Here is a 17,708-nt window from a genome sequence, read left to right on the forward strand (position 1 = left end):
GATATTTTTATTAAATCTGCGTATACCTTCAGACCTTCAGTCAGATTCAAACTCAAGATGGCCCGAGTCATCAGCACATGCACCACAATGCTCAGCCCAGGCTAATCACTGGACATGAGAGAAGTAAAAGAATAAGACAACGGCGACAAAAATATGGGGAAATTCAGACTGGTACATTTCTTTGGAGTGACGAGGAGAGTGATTCTACGCTCTACCTGCTGAAAGAATTTTATATTTTTTAGTAATGGATGGTAGGAAATGCTAAAAAATAGTTGCATGGTAAAATGGAAACCACCACTCACACAATGAAAGAGGGCATTTTGCCCCCTAGTGGAGCGGATGTAGTCTCACTTATATTCAATAAGCAAATGTGCTTATATGCTGGGACGAGGGCGGTGTTCCAATTGAATGGCACAGTCAAACTGTCAACTGTAACTTGACTTGACTGTGCATGGAAACATACTGACTAACATGTGATTACTGAGCATGTCAGGTGTAGTTAAGGTTTCCGGTCAAGGCTATGACCTTGTCACTCCCTGTAACGCAGCTTCAAGTTTGCACACACAAGTTGATTTAGACGAAGTAGAACTATATATATATATATATATATATATATATATATATATATATATATATATATATATATATATATATATATATATGCATACCTTGTGTGCAGATATATATATATATATACATATATATATGCATACCTTGTGTGCAGATATATATATATATACATATACACACACATATACACACTTAGACACACAGTGTTATGACAATGCCTTGCAGTCACTTCTGCATTTTGTCACCTATAATGTGTAAAGCTCCGGCGGAGAGAAGAGTTGCCAACTTGCCACTAATAACTGGGTGCAAGGCCAAAAAGAAGGGGGAAAAAAAAGGATTTTACAAGGAAGAAAATAAACAGTGTGGTCTACAGAGCGTAAATAATGAGAAGTTAAAGCCAAATAAAACACAAGGGTTAAAATAGTCGTCTCATATCACAAGCTAATTATATTTGAGCTGCTATCTCAAAGGGTACTTAGAGCTTCTTGGAGGCAAAAACTTATGTGTAACCCCCTGGACTGAACTAAGTTCAACAAAATGCGTATTTTAATTAAGAAGAAGAAAAGAAAAAAAAAATCTGGTTCAAAAGTACAGTTTGCCTCCCTTGGACCCGTTCAAGTTATATCCTGAAACAAAATATCATGACTTCAAAAAAGAAATCCATTATTTTTGTCATATACTGTAAATATATCATTTTTCCATTGAAAGGGAAATCACACTCCTGAGAACAGAGAGCTACGTGTTCATACTGTGCTGCCGTCCTTTATCATATACGTAGCTCTGCTTATCTGCTTTACATGAGCGTGGGGATACCCTCTATAGAGTGAAAATGATCTGAGTGGATTCCTCTGGCAGAGTCGTGCACTCTGGTTGCCCACACAGTGGGCTGGAGTGGCACGGAAACAACCCAGCATTGCGCGGCCACTCATCGTGCCAACCAGGCCAGTCACTGACACTCTCTGGACATCACCCAGGAAAGGTAGATTGAGGGGAAGCGGGGACAAAAAAAAAGGAAAAAAGAGGGCTATGTGGCCATGGCAACTCCATTCATTGGCTTTCCTGGACAGTTAAAATACACTGGTGCATTTCGTGCACTGGAGCACTGGAGTTTAAAATGAAGAAATTTAAGTTTTAGGTCATAACCATATAACTACAACAAAGAAAACACAATATTGGACATGTGTTTTTGATTATTTCATTTTTTTTTCACATTTTCATTGCTCACCAGGAGGGGGGAGGGGGCGGGGGGAGAAAAAGATTGTTTTCCTATCTACTTTGAAATTTATGCACCAAAGCTGCCAATAAGAATTCAGACAAGTCTGAAATTATAGACGAGAGAGCCGAGTGCTGACAGTTGATGGGTATAATGAGAACGTTACCATCCAAAATGATGTATGTGAAACGGAGCCGGCCGTCCATATGAAAGACATAACCGAGTGAACGTGTCAGGTGATTGTGATGTTTTGTTGGCCTGGATGTACGGAGCAATAAACGACTGATGAACTATTAAAACAGATATATAAAGCTGAGGTATGTGAAAATAATGAACTCGCATAAAGACTTAACAGTATTGTTAAATTGCATAACAAATCTTTTTAAAATGGTGGTTTAAAAGTGAACACAGCCTCCTTTATTCTCTCCAACGGCTTGTTCAAAGTGTAAACCCCTCTCTTTGCTTCTTTGTCCCCATTAGAACAGTGTTTGGTGCTCAGCTGCTCTGAGACGTGGCAAGTTTATTTATTTATCCTTTTCCCCCCCATTAATTAGTAGATTTGCGCTGACAAACGAGGAAGTAGTCGCATTAGCGCCTAGTTTGCACCCGCCTTCCCCTGGCTGTCGACTCTCAGGATGCAGGAGCCGGGGGGGGAAAGAGACGGGCGCTGTGTTTTTCCAGTGACGATAATAGCGAAGAGACACCCAGGTGTACTCGTACGCGCACAAAAACACCTGCCGGGAACTAAGTGACTTATCGCAACACATCAGATAGACGAGTTAATTAAAGACAAGTTCATTTTGACCTGCCATTGGCGTAAATAGAACATAAAGGGCGGATAAATATGGAGGGTGTACCCTACAGCTAGTAGCTCTATTCCATACTATGCTCAGCAGGGGCAACGGGACCCCCACCCCCACCCCCACGACCTCATATATTCACTCTGTTATTTCAGCGAACAAAAGCGGGGCTCTCAAGGCCGTGGGTGGATCCGTGAAAGGAAGAAAGGAGTCCTGCTCCTGGTCCTGGGTGAATGGGGGCCTTTCACACTTAGAGAGGCCTGTTTACTCTCCCTCAATAATGGCTCTAATTTTCTGATCATTATTGAGTAATTCCATCCACCCCCATACCCAGCGTTTAATGCCGTCTCCCATCACTCACAGCGCCGCGGTTCTTGTCTTCGGAAAAGGCCCCCGGGTTTCGGTCCTGAATGACCTACAAGACGTGCACTTCAGTTCCTACAGAGACGACCGCGACCTGCGCGGAGCGACGACAGCACTGGCGACGCTTAGCAAAAAAAATCCCAAAAATAAATCAAGAATTATGTAAACATAAAGCAGAAAACATTCAGAATTATTCATGCGTCGGGGTTTTTTTTCCCGCCCCCACATGTGGAATCATTCTGTGCTCTGATTGGCAAGGAGCCGTGCTTCATCCTCCATTTTGTTTGGACCTGACCTGAGCAGCTCCATCACACCGAGGAACAATATTCGCTCTGCTGAAAGCAGGTGGAAAATTATAATTTTTTTTTTTTTTGGAATCGGTGAGATAAAAAAATAAAAAATCTGGAAAACACGATAGCCATTTTATTCGACGCGCCGACGTCTCCGCCGCAGAAGTTGAAATGCTGTGATGCTCGCTCTTCCCAGCGACCCGCTGTGAGCGAAGCATCCGTGAGAGCGGTGGCAGGGGCGGAAGGGAACGTGCAGAGAAGAAGTGTTAAGCGAAAACAAGTATATGGGGATGTTAAAATGAAGAGAGAGAGGCAGAAAAGGATCAGAAGGAGAGAAGTTGGCAGAGGCTGTGTGTCAGTTTGAAAAGCTGGCACCTTCTAAACAGAGCTGCAGCTCCGGGTGCCAAATGCTGCCAACCAGCCCCACTAGCCTGAATATCTGCCCTCCCTCTCTCTTTGTTTTCAGCATGGCATTTTGCATCATCTTTATTCCACGCTTTTCTTTTTACTTTATATCAGGGCTCAATATCGTGCGAGCAGCAGTGACTGACATTTATTAGCATTACATTAGAGAATAAATAAATAAATAAATAAAGAGGGGAAATTAAAAAGGGAGACATTTCATTGACTCTCCTAATTATTATAATCGTTAATTTCAAATCATTTTGTTTGGGGTTATTTTATGGAAGCGGATTCTCCGCGTGTGTACATTTGGTGATTTCTGAGCGTGGAAGAGTGTTAAACGAAAATCCACAACAGGAGAAGGGGGATCTGTTCTGGGTGGTGTCGCCGGGTGTTTTCCAGTCCTGTTTTCCATATGGAAAGAGTCGTCCCAATTACAGGGCAGTCTCCGCGTTCTCTGCTTCACTGGACCGAGGGAACAAGGAGCGAGGCGGACTGATCAGAATCTGGCTGCTGGGAGGCGGCCCAGAAAACACTCTCTCCTTCTCTGCTACGCTCTCTCCACCTCTCCTCTCTTCCTGCTCTTTGCCCCTCGGCTCAGGCGGCTGAGAAGCCAAGCCGCCCCTCCTGCGCGGGGATACGTATGTTTTTTGGGGACAGACAGATTTCAGGCCTGGCGTCTGTACAGAGAAGGAGAGGACTGCTCATGCAGATTCTGACGCCGATACGAGACGGAGTCGAGACCAAAAATAATACACAAAGAACCTAGGGGGAGAATGTTAGCATATTTCTGTTGTTTTGTTCTTTTGAAGGAGAAAAAACAAACCCATTCAGGAACACAGTCAAACACACGGCCGTGGACAAATTGAAAAATAAAGCTGCAAATTCTTTTTCTGCACGTCTTTGCTACATTCACTGAGGTCGCTTTTATGCATATTATTAGATCATTTAATTTACTGATAAGTAAATTCATGTTCTAATGGAGTAGAAACCTGCAACCAAATTAAAAAGTGAACACAGTTAAGCTGAATTTCTAAAAAGAGACACCAGAACAAATATTTATTAACCTTAATTAAACAAATAATTAAAAATCGCTCTACAGTGAAATTAGGTAATAAAGCTAATCCATGTTGCCGAGAAAAGGCACTTTCTGCTACAGGGATTTTTTTTCTGTCTGTAAAGCTGAGACCTGACCTTTATTTCAAAATTAGACTTAATTCAATAATATACTCGGTCTTTTGTGTATCTTCTCCAGTATTATTCACTAAACTGGATAATTACAGTTGAATATGAAGCAGGTTGGCCCGGTACCAAACCCATAGAGCCTCTCAGTGGTCGGACCTATAGAGCGGTGGAAAGTTGGGAGGGGTCGGTGGAGGGAGGTCAGAGGATCAGCCCGAGTGTCAGTATGACGGTTTGTGTCTAATCAAAACGATTCGGATGTTTGATCGTCGGTTTGCCAGTAATTATTTACACTCCGCACGCTTACCTCCGTCTCAATACACACACACACACAGCAAGAAGAGCTGGAAAAACTGGGGGCTGTTGAAATGGGCCACGCTGGGGCTGCTGGAGGCCCCTCTGCCTCAGTGCACATTAAAACGCCGCAGTGTCACTGACGCCGTCGCAGACGCTCAAACTTTATTGGGCACATTATTCCAAATGACAACAAAGCAGAGGGAAGTTTCCGTTAAAAGTGTCGGACCAGCAGTGTTTTTCACACCAGATGAATGTGGCTCCCTCGGCGACGGCACTCTCCATTTCTCTCTGTCGTCCCCGGATTACGGACCAGTGCCAGAACGCTGGAGCGCTCCGCCCAGAAATCTCTGCTCTGCACAGAAACAAGCAGCCGAGGCACGGAGGACGCTTTGCCGCGATTCTTCTTTTTAACCGTTATTATTATAATTATTATTATTATTATTATAACACTCTGCAAATGATGGGAGAACATAGCACCCCTGTACGGGAGTTTTACTACTCTTATAATCATCTGCTCTACTGTACAGCATCACATTGTAAAGCTGTTACAAACCATTACACAAATCTTAGTATGGGGGAAAAAAAAACAACTAAAACCCACTCTGTGCTGTTTGGTTTCTTCTTCATTATGTAACCGCATCTGATAACGTTACCTCCTTTTGAAGCTCAGGATATTGGGCGAAGCAGATAAGATGTGTTTGATGGATTAGCATGACAGTGGGCGTTAAGTCTCTCAGTCTGGCCGTCTGTCTCCCTGTCGATCCCTCTCTTTGTTCACCTCTATTAAAAGATATTCTCTTGGCCATTTGTAACCTCGGGACTATGCGCAGAGACACATTGATGAGTAAATGAATATCTTAGGTTCACAGCCACACCAGAGCAGCATGGAGATATGGTGTTGTCTGACACACACACACACAGACACACACACAGACACACACACAGGCTGACAGAGCTGGCTTTCAGACCTGGCCCTGGCACCTCTCTGGTCCGTCTGTCTCCAGCACAGAGAACAGATATGGCGGCTGCACTCTCAGAAACATCTTTTTATCATAACAGCACAAGTAATGAAAGCCGCATGAGGCGACTCAGACTCCAAACATGACTAATGCTGGAACTGTGTGGCTCCGTCAGGCCGACAAATATGGAACACGTCGCTCAAAAAAGGAAAGGAAAAAAAAAAAAACTTGACCTGATCTGGGGTCTCTAAATGGAGGGAGGCATACGGCGAGCCCGAGTGATCAAAGATGTGATCAGATCCTCCTGCACTCGCTCACTTCCTCCACATCCCTGAACCATTATCATCATCATCATCATCATCAGATGTAGCAGAATCCCTTAAAAGAAAATGGTGACGACCCTGATCAGTCTGCGGCACTGTAATTGTGCGGTGTATATGCAGCCAGGTAGCTGTCAAAAAATAATGATCAGGTTAGTGTTAGCTCAGCAGTGGGACCTTGTTTTTGCATGTGCAGAGCAGAAGTGAAGATCAGAGTACAGCTGCTTTGATCTGTCCCAGCACTCACTGCCCCGCCTGCAAGGGCCCAAGTCTATAATTGGACAAAAGCAGAGACGCATACTGAAGTGAAGGGAAGCAGAAACAGAGGAGGGGGTAAGCGTGTGTACGTGTGTGTATATATCTATCCCATGTTCTGTCAATCACGCTGCTTGAAAGCAGAGCCCCCGCCGCCCTCCCCTTAAACCCCCTCCTCATCAGCGGGTGACAGTAGTATCAATGGGCAGAGGAGAAGTGAAACTCCATGGCGGGGACAGGCGAGAGAGACGGCTGCAGTCCAATCATCAGGCCTGGCAACTGATAGCTTCCGCAAGACACAGACACCCGGGAATGGGGAGCTAAGAATAAAACTGTAATGTTGCCACCCCAAAGGTTAGAATGGAGCCACTGTGTGTCTGTCCTCTGTAAACTCTGGTTAACCCCAGCCTGCCTCCTGGAAAACGGAGCCATTTGAGACCACGGAGGAGCACATTTTTTTGCAGTTTAGTTGTTTCCCCCTAATGTTTTTTTTCTGTCCTCTCCAGTTGCATGTGCAAGGTGCCGCACGCACTGCTGTTGGGGCTTATGTGGAAAAGCAGAGCTGGGTCACTCATACAGAAGAGGACCTGCTGCCTTTTTTCAACATCAAAAAAATGAAAATGAAAATGAACCAACACTACATTTTTGACGTTTTTCCCCCAATAAAGAAAACGTGTATAATCATTTAAGACAATCGTTTGCTCCCTGAAAAACAATAACGATGTCAATGAAACTGATTTATATAAGAAATGCTCGTATATGTATAAGAAACGTGATGCACAAAACCAGGAAGATAAAGGCCGGTTCAATTAATGTGTGGGGATGAGTGGCTGCTGGATTCTGGCACGGAATGAAAAAAAAGAGGCTTTACTCTGAGGGGCACCAGCCTGCGCTGGGAGCTAATCTGAGCCGCGCTTCGCCACGGAGTATTGTGGAAACAGGAAGAGGCGCTCACGGAGGCCCCGCAAACTCAAGCTGAGTAACACACTGGGCTGAAAGCAGCCTGGCATGGGGTACTCTGTCTCACAGGAATGATGCACCTCCCTGCCAAGAAGAAGAATTAAGGGCCTGTAACTGTATGCCAGTCTGTGGTAAGAGAACACAGGATAATAGTAAAGGGCAGAAGAGGGGTCTCTAACTGTGTGTGTGTGTGTGTACGAGAAGCAGAGTGATCAGCCTTCACCTGCCTATACCTGGATCATAAAACCAGAAATATAAATTGACTCAAAGATGAAACGTTCGTGTGAATGCGAAACTGTGGTCACACTACGTCTGAGGAATCCGCAGAGAAGCTCCGCTTCCATTTGTATTATATTACACCACAAATTTCAAGCTCCTACATTTATGAGTTACTACATTCGTGTTTGTTTGTTTTAAACTGAATCCTGACATTTACACGCCACAAAAAAAACTGATGAAGCCACAGTTAAAGTGGATTATTTTTAATAAGGAACAGTTCTGCTCTCTAAAAGACCACAGTAATTATGCTTCATGCAGCATTATAATTCTTTTAAATGTCTTTCTCTTAATCTAATTTGCTAATTTTAACACCAGACGTGTGTTTTAACTCGTCAAAAATCGTCTTAATTTAGGTTTACAATTATTGATCTTTGTTAATGCAAAAGAATCATTAGTATCAAAATTAAATATGAAAATAAAATGAAGTAAACATCAATGCTCCCATGGAGCTTGTGCCACTGTGACATCAAACAAAGGTGAATATAATATTCCACAGTGGATCATTGTCCTCACAGTAGAATGTATGTGGCTTTGAATAAACGACACTCGCACACTTCCAGCACCTCTATTTTAACTTCACAGTCACAACAGGAAACGTGTGTGTGTGTGTGTGTGTGTGTCGAATATGGAAAAATAAAACTCAACTCATGACACGAAGCCACACTGTCACTAACGTGTGTGTGTGTAATCAGCACAATCAGACAAACAATGAAGGGGCAGCTTGGGTGTCTGAGGGAGAGCTCCGAGTGTGTCCACTTGTGTGTGTGTGTGTGTGTGTTGTGGTGTAAGGCTGACGCGGCTGAGGCTGCAGACAGGCTGACTCTCCCTGCCTCCTAAACTATCTGGGACTGGGCCAGCTGTCACTGCACTCTCCACACAACTACACACACACACACACACACACACCAATCACACAATAAAACACACATGGATTAAAGACTCATGACCAACTGCCTCACATATGCACACGTATGCACATGCATGCATAGTCAGATAAACAGGTTTGCAGATGCTTTTGTTTACAGATGGCACTGGAAAACATGCACATTTGGATTTAGACACATTTGCGCACAAATACTTGAACAAATGTACGACTGCAAATATATCTGTAGGTAAACACTGATTTTAAGCCTGACTGTCAAATTCTTAGAATCTCTTTAAACCAGATAGAAACATTGATCTGAAGAGCTTTTTTTTCCCCCCTCCTTTTCCTTTCTCTTTTTTTGAATGGATTAAACTGCACAGACTGTCCCTTTAAATGTCAAAACAGGGCTGTTATCTCAGTCCTGACAGTATTTAACAAAGCCTGGCATTGGCTCAGCTTGGTACATAGTAAAGGGCAGGGTCCAATCTGTAAGTCGCATGCCAGGGAGTGCGTGTCACATCACACACTGACCTGTGTGTGTGTGTGTGTTGTTGTTAGTGTGTGTGTGTGTGAGACAAATCACCACATGAAGAAGCTCACTAGCTGATATCTCTGTGTGTGTGTGTGTGTTTCATATATTATTGCGGTCAGGGACCACATACCTGGTGAGTGGACGAAGTAGGCCAGGTAGAGGTCCAGCTCCTTGACCGTCACTCCAATGTGGTGTGGCTGGACACACAGGCCGTGGTTGGAGCACTGGGGCGACTTGACCAGCCGCTCCCCGTCCGTGCTCTCCAGGGGGCTGCCCTTGAACAGGATGACCATCACCAGGTCCAGCCTCCACACCTTGTCGGCCTGGCGGAGGCAGTCGATGCGGCGGATCTTCCCCTTCTGGTCGGGGTTGGACAGCACACAGCAGGGGGGCTTCTTCCCCGTGATGGTGAGCACAAAGTCCTCGCGGAACTCGGGCCGGATGTCCTTGCGGAGCTTGGCCAGCAGGCGCGAGGCCCACTTCTGCTTGATCTCTGGCTTCTCCCCCAGCAGCTCGTCCTTCACTGCGCGCTCCTCGTCCTTGGACATCCTCTTTTCGTGCTTCTTGAAGTACTTGCGCTTACGGGCCTGCAGGTTGAACCAGGTGTACGAGAAGGCACGGACATGGGGGAGGAGGGCCTCGATGAAGGGATGAAATTCATCCTAAAAGCAGAAACAAACATGTGGTGTCAGGAAACAGAAAGAGAGACTTTTATTTAAAAAAAAGAAAAAGAAAAAAAAAGACAGCATGCAAATTATTTAACATAAAGCTCCTAAAATATTGTGACAATTTCAATAAAAACAGGCAAAAGAGTGAAAATCTAAATATGACATAATTTATAATAGTGATTATAGTTGTTGATGTCATCAAAATTATAAATAAATTGTAAATATATTTAGTTTAAATAATACATAGATAATATAAAAATAAAATCCTAAATAAATATTGTAACCTAAAAAAATAATAATCATCAATTTATATAAAACATAAATAAACATGCATTAATGAAAATTATTCTTAACTAGAAGATGCAAAAGAATAATGCAAAATCTCCTTTTCCACAAATAAACACAAAGACAACAAAATCAATACAAATACAACAGCCACAGAAAAGCTGAGCCAAGTTGCGCTCCCGTATTTTTTTTTTTTTCCCCCCGCTGTGAAAAGAGAAGTTATTCTGCTGTACCATAATACCTTCACTACATATCTCTGGGCAACAAAGCCCAGATCTCGCCACAGCATTCCTGTGCCAGGGTTGCCACACACCGGTCGCTCACCACCGCCAAGCTTTGCCGCCACAAGACCACTGTTGAAATGTGCTGCTAAAAGATCAGCCATACCATTTCCTATCTCTGCGACCATGCAAGGGAGCTCCAACCAGACTCACATTTCCACAACAAACTGAAAGCGGACAGAAATCACCACAGAAAACCACACTGCTAGAGGAAGACAGACGGCCTGGTAGTTACCATTTTGCACTCTCATCATAAATTTGGCACAGCGTTTAAAGTGAAAAAAAAAAAACTCCAGCACCAGTTTTTTTTTTGCCTCCCGCGCTCCCCAATGTAAAGCAAGTACTGGTTTGGCAGCGGAAAGAGAATTAGCAGATGAAAAAAAAAAGAACTTGCGGGGTTGTAAAAAAAAATTAAAATAAAATAATTAGCAGAATATGATGCTCATTAAAAACAGTGAGCCAAAATTTAAAACCAAAAAAACAAGGTTTTTGGACAAAAGCAAAAAAAAAAAAAAAAAAGACAAACAGGACAGATTAAAAAACTTAAAGCAAAATAACCTGTCAGGTAAAAATAGAAATGTTAACTGTATTGCTCTCTGGGAAGAAGAAAAAAAGAACTTTAACAACGGGGATAGATGCACTTAAAATAAACAGTCCTTTGTGCTTTCCAAAAATCTAAAAAAAAAAAAAAGTCCTTGGCAAAGTGTAATTGTTAGTGGTGTCTGTTCTGATCCCTGGGCCCGGCACAAGACACACACACACACACAAACTCACACACTACACACACACACACACACACAGATGGGGGGGCCAGGCAGAGCAGAGCACAGAATAGGGAGGAAAAAAAAGAGAGAGAGAGCCGAATCAATGTTGGACGAGCGCATACGACCGCTGGCAAAGCCGAGTGCTGCTTCTTTTTTCCCCTTTTCTCTCCAACTCTCTCTCTTTCTCTTTCTGTTTCTCGCTCGCCGTCTCTCGTCCTCTCTGCGTTCTTTCCCTAACCATTGCTTGAGCCTTTGCCAACACGAGTAGGGCCCACCTATTTGGCAACAAGATGCCTGTAGCCCAGCCAATGCGTTAGCTTCAAGAGCTGAAAGGGAGGGAAAAGAGAAAGAGGAGGAGGAGGTGGTGGTGGTGGTGGTGGTGGGGGGTGAGTGGTGGCAATGAGAGGGAGACAGTGAGAGGCAGGGAGAGAGGGAGAGACAGAGAGGGAGCAGGTGGGAGTGTAAGAGAGCGCACAGCCTTGTCCGATGCCGCACAATTTGCCAAATCGACAAGTTCCACTCTGACACGAAGGCAAAGTTCAGGGGAGCAAGTCTCCTCCTGCACCAATCCCAGCAGCCCTCAGCCTGCCTCCATCTTTACTATGGCCGCCTTCGCCTCGTGTGCCTAACACCCCCACCCCACACACACACACACAGCCCCGTCGCCCTCCTCTGCCTCTCTCTCTCTCTCTCTACCCCTCGCTCTGCTTGCATAATGCCACCTTGGCAGAGGATGGCAAAGAGAGAACGCACAGCTTCTGAATCCCTCCAGACCCCACCACCACCACCGGCAGCTGCTCGTGGGTTTACCACAGCAAACAAAGAGGGAGAAAGAAACAAACCTCGGGCAGCCACACTGCTCTGACTGCACACACACGAAATGATTTAGATGCACAAATGCCGAAAATGGTTACAGATTTAAAAAAAAAAAGAAAAAGAAAAAGGGGGGGAAAAGGCAGCGGGCATGAGGAAACAGAATCTGCCTCAGCTGAGGTCAGCACAACCGTGAGCGGAGGAGAAACGCTCAGTAAGATGTCACCGTCTCCCACCACAGCGCCAAGTAAACCCAAACACGCTCTGCGCTTTCCTCCCAAGTCCCCGGGAGGTTTTGGCGTTAGGTCGGGGGAACGGCGACGGCTGCCATGTTGCCTCCTCGCGAGGAAGCGCTTCATTCACGGTTGCACCTGCTCTTCAGACGGCTGTAGTCTGCAGAGCACAAATGCTGCTCAATCCCAGACCGGCAACGCAGGCTTGTGACTGCAAACAAGCAAATTCATACTTAAATGTATACAAATAGAGTTGTTTACAGATCTGTGGATGTTTTGTCAACACACAATTCTGCCAGCGTTTGAATCCAACGCAACAAATTCTATATGTTCCTCTTCAGAAAATAAAAAGCACAGCACAACACGTGTTTGATGAAATGATTCATCAACTGACACAAGACTGACCTACGTCTGGTCTTATAATCAAAAAAACATCAGGCAACAAGACAAACCATCTGCTGTTCAAGCCTCTGGATGCTTCTCCTTTCCATACTTGACACAAATGTATTGGAATATTTGACAGTTACTTACGGAAAATAAGTAGCATTGAAGGGTTTATCACAAAATAATTACCAAAGGAATACAACCCTGGCCAATACTCAAATAAATAGACACTGCAATTATTTAATAAAGATAACAAATGACATATTTTAGTGTTGCAGACCCAAAACTCTTGCTGCTCAATTATAGAAAATATTCTTTGGCAGACATCAGCAAACTTTAAATCATGATGTTGACACTTGGAAGAATTGGTCATTTTTACATCTACAAGTTACAAGTGTGAATCATATTAAGTAATTTGAAGATGTCACAGCACTATAATTCAGTGATTCACAGCATTTTTTCACAACTTTCTGACATTTTGACGACAAAGCAATAAGAAAACCTCTTTATATTGAGATTATTTTCAATTATTTGGGTTTATAAATTACCTTGCTCCAATAACATGGGCATCATTTAGGTCAAAGGAGTTGTGGCCAAATATGAGTGGGAGGCTGGATTTTCAATTCTGACCAAGGTCACTGGAATTTCTGTTTATCCACAGACCGCAAACGCACCAACAAAAGGCACAGCCATCACTAATAAATGTCACAGCAGCCTCCAAACGGCTCTGCATCTCCGCTTCATCCTCCTCATCATCATCATCACAGTCCTGAACATCAGCCTAATGCAACAGCAAGACCTCACTCATCATCTGATAACAGTGAAGGACGACGCTCCTCCACAGTCATCCCCAGTCGCCTTGTGTGTCATTGACCGAAGCCAAAGTATGATACATGGTCAGATAATGCAACAAAGGAGGCCAGTGCGCATGTATATATATATGTATATATATATATATATGTATATATATATGTATATATATATGTATATATATATATATATATACACACACACACATACATATACATATATATGTGTATCTATCTATATATGTATATATATATATATATATATATATATATATATATATATATATATATATATATATATATACACATATAAATATATATAAATATACATACACACACACACACACACACACACTTGTTTTTCCCTCTTTAGGACCTTTTCTGTTGTAAACACAGATTTTTTCCCCAGGACCAGTAGTCCTCATGGGGTCTAAAACATGGTCTTAATAAGGCAGAATCTAATTCCTGCAGGTTAGGCGGTCCATATGAATGGTGATCAGTGTAAAGTCCAAACAATAATAGCTGTTAAGTGTGTGTTCTTGTCTTTGTTTAGGACCTTTTCTGGCATGAACACTGACCTTGTGAGGACTAGTAGTCCTAAAGGAGAACAACACCTGGTCATAATATGGCAGAACGTCATTTCATGTTAACCGTGGTTATAGGTTAAGGGAAAAATGGATAGAAATAGGAGAACGTGTGTGTAAGGTGCATTTGTTTTCATCACCACCTGCAGTACAAACGCCCGGAAACTTAGCAGCGGCACATAACTGACACTTGAATCGCCTGCCTTTCAATAAGATATAAATAAAGCTTTCTGCCTGACTCTGCCAACATGCAAATACACCACCATTCAAATGTCACCGGGACTTGACTGCAAGGGGTTTAAAGTCATTTTCCTTAGTCATGCTATTTAATAAAAAAAAAAAGGGGGAAAAAAAGTCACATTGATGTTTATTTCTGTTTGTCTAGTTATGTGTGTGAGCTGCCTCTACACTAAATAAAAGGTGTTATTGTACACTGGTTATGAAAACACAGGTGACGTCATGTTTATCTCCTTACCTGGATATTAAGTTGGTATTAAGCGCCAGGTGGCTTCAATTAAAGCTCATTATCAGCCATAAGTGGATGGCCTCCGTGTATTTCATAATATTCTCTGTCCCTCTTTCAACAAACACGACGTATACAAACGCCAGCGCTGTAAATACGAGCTTTTCAGCGACACAACAAAAGCTAATACGTTGTACAGCTTCACCTTAAACGACCCCGGTCATCACAGTGCAGCGAGTGTGTGCGTGTGCGCGCAGAGCATTATGGGTCATAATTCAGGCTGAGGTGTTGCATCGTAATAAGCCCCCCCCCCAGTCGTTTAAAGTAACTAACCGCCTCAAGAACGCGAATATTTATTATTTTATTTTAAATATGAATCATTTTCCACTTAAAAGTGATCAATTCATAACATTGCTGTCACAAAATTGTCATGCTAGAACCCCCCAGGAGAGAACAAAATCATATTTTCAGGGAGGTACGTCAGGAAAGTCACCCGTCATCTCATACTAGCATGATGTCATACTGTGCTTTTCAGTATTATTCTTTAAAATACACATATTTTCTGCCAACAAGAGCATCCTTTTATTATTTACAGTACTTTTTTCAAAATTATAATAGTGTTGAATTAAAACTATCATGGTAAAATTATAAAGCTATAAAGATGCAGATGTAAAAAATAAATAAATACTATACTTAAAAATGTATACATACAAAAGTATTCAAAATCAATTATGAATACTGTTTTTTTTTTTTGTTCTTTAACACCTCAAGCACGCAGCCTTCGTATGATGTAAAAAAAAACAACCTACATGCATACGTTGTTAAAACCCGACTTCGATTTATATCAATTAAAATCAATAAACGTGTAGGTTTAAATGTTGTAAAAAATGTGCTGCACTTGCCTGAAATACCCTACATGTATGCTGTATGTGGAAAAATAGATGATGAGTTTTATTTTTGACTTTGTCAGAGTCTGGACCAACCTGTTCTGTCACTGCTCTATTTAGTATCATTGTTTCATGAAGGCGTGGCCCCTATTTGGATTCAATAAACCCCACATAACCTAACATATGTGTTAAACTGCGATACCAAAAAATGTATATTTATTTTTAATTTCATAATCCGTGCGCGAAGGAAAAGCGCAGCTGCATTCTTCAGTGGTGGGGGGAGGGAAGAAAAAAAAATAAAAGCCTCCGCTGAATTTAAATCCGAGACAAAAGAAATGATTTTGAAGTCCTTTATTTTTCAATTCTCCGCACGTCTGACCGAGACTGTGGAGTTGGCTGCCAACTTCAGATTAACTCTTTCAGTGAGGAGGAAAGGGCGAAAAAAGGCTTCTTTAGTCTGAAAAAACCCGGTTTCAATCAACGCAGCGCACAGACACCCTCTGCAGTTTCAGCCCCATTTGAATAATCCATCATTTAAAATATATGACATCTTTTTTTTTTATTACTGTGTCTGAATGGCCTTTAAAGGATTATCCTACTCTGATTCATTATTGATCACCGTTAGGTTATTTTAAACCACATTACTTTACATTTTACTGCAGTTTATTGAAAAAAAACAAAACTTAAAAAGTCATGTTTTAATCCAGGCCTAATAATAATGACTGGATTTATTTATCATGGATCTATTGCCACAAAAGATAACAATCGTGTATCAAATAATCTTATATATATTTTCTTTTCTATTTTCCTGCTTTTTGCATGAAAGCATTAATAATCAGGAGGCCGCTTGCTGTGTGTAAAAAAAAAAGAAAAGTAAATCACTACTTACATAATAAAAAAAACTACAGTTTTAATGAAGACAAAATAAAATGTATGAAAACTTGAAAAAGAAAAACATCCTTTTGTTTTTGCAGACAACCTTAATTGACTTTCCAGGAAATTATGGAGATAATAGAACACAATATTCAAGCCAAATAAATCATAATTTGGCACAGTGAAATGCCTTTTTTTGTTTTGTTGTGATAAATTGTTTGGCTTAAATATTTTGTTTTCTGACAAACATTGATCACTGAGATAATTTCAGCCCTTTTGCATTCCCTGAACATGAACATTTATTTACAGGATTTATCTGGATTGTGCTCAGAAACTTGAGCAACAAGGAGTAAACTCGTGCTCCTCCTCCATCCGACCCAGCGTTAGGCCTCTCCACCCTGCTTTGTCCTGCTCTGTCCTGTGGTAGATGACCTCGCCGAGGCCACGCTGCATCTCATTAGACCAATTAAGCCTCTGTCTGCACCACCCGAGGGCTTCCCAACCGCCTGGCCCTTCATTAGAGCGCAGCATTGTGCTGCAGAGGGCTCGGCTCCGTCCTCTCTTGCCCGACTTAGTGTCCCTGACCTTAGCCGGAGCCTGACACCGGCTCCCCCTGATCCCGACTCAGACCGCTGACTGAGAGCCAGGGCAGAGGAAGGTTGGGAGGAGACAGAGCCAGGAGGGACGGCAGCGGTAAAGAGGTTCAATCATTTTACTGAAGAGAGCGTCGCATTCATCCAGGTGTGGATATTGTAATACGATCATGGTCTCATTTAATTTTAACTTCAGGTTCCTACCAAGTTATGAAACTTTATAAAACCAACAATTCATAGGTAACTTGGGATGAGCTAATACGATATTCAGGATCCATCCTGTACTGGTAAAAATCGCTGGATCAGATTCAACATAATCTGATTTAACACTTAAGTGGGCGGTGCAGTGATTACAGCAGCTTTATGTGGACTTATTTTATGATAAAAGAAGAAAAAAGCAAAACCTGCAAGTGTAATTTTGTAAAATCTCATGATTGGGTGGAAACTTTACTATACATACTATACTATGACTTTTTTTACTGATTTTGGACGACATACTATAGTATGACTTTTTGTCATATTTTAGACGACATACTATAGTATGACTTTTTTACTGATTTTGGAGGACATACTTTAGTATGACTTTTTTGACCAATTTTGGACAACATACTGTAGTATGACTTTTTTGAGCGATTTTGGAAGACATACTATACTATGACGTTTTTGACCGATTTTGGACGACATACTTTACTATGACTTTTTGTCACATTTTAGACGACATACTATAGTATGACTTTTTTACTGATTTTGGACAACATACTATAGTATGACTTTTTTGACCGAT

The 17,708-nt window shown here is 42.2% G+C and overlaps 1 protein-coding gene across 2 annotated transcripts; it reads right to left on the reverse strand.

Moving 5' to 3' along the window:
• Nucleotides 1–9,319: 9,319 nt before the first annotated feature.
• LOC122758442 (nuclear factor 1 X-type-like) lies at nt 9,320–10,777 on the reverse strand. 2 transcript variants are annotated; one of them, XM_044012636.1, is made up of 2 exons: nt 10,757–10,777; nt 9,320–9,949 (listed from the first exon to the last, which is right to left on the reverse strand). In XM_044012636.1, exons 1-2 carry the CDS (start codon nt 10,757–10,759, stop codon nt 9,335–9,337), a joined length of 618 nt encoding a protein of 205 aa, XP_043868571.1. In that variant the 5' UTR covers nt 10,760–10,777; the 3' UTR covers nt 9,320–9,334. The 2 variants fall into 2 exon arrangements, with proteins under 2 accessions (XP_043868571.1, XP_043868570.1); XM_044012635.1 differs by lacking the exon at nt 10,757–10,777 and adding an exon at nt 10,482–10,739.
• Between the last annotated feature and the right edge of the window lie 6,931 nt (nt 10,778–17,708).

The sequence above is a fragment of the Solea senegalensis genome, linkage group LG21, assembly GCF_019176455.1.
Source record: "Solea senegalensis isolate Sse05_10M linkage group LG21, IFAPA_SoseM_1, whole genome shotgun sequence".
NCBI classification, from domain to species: Eukaryota; Metazoa; Chordata; class Actinopteri; order Pleuronectiformes; family Soleidae; genus Solea; species Solea senegalensis.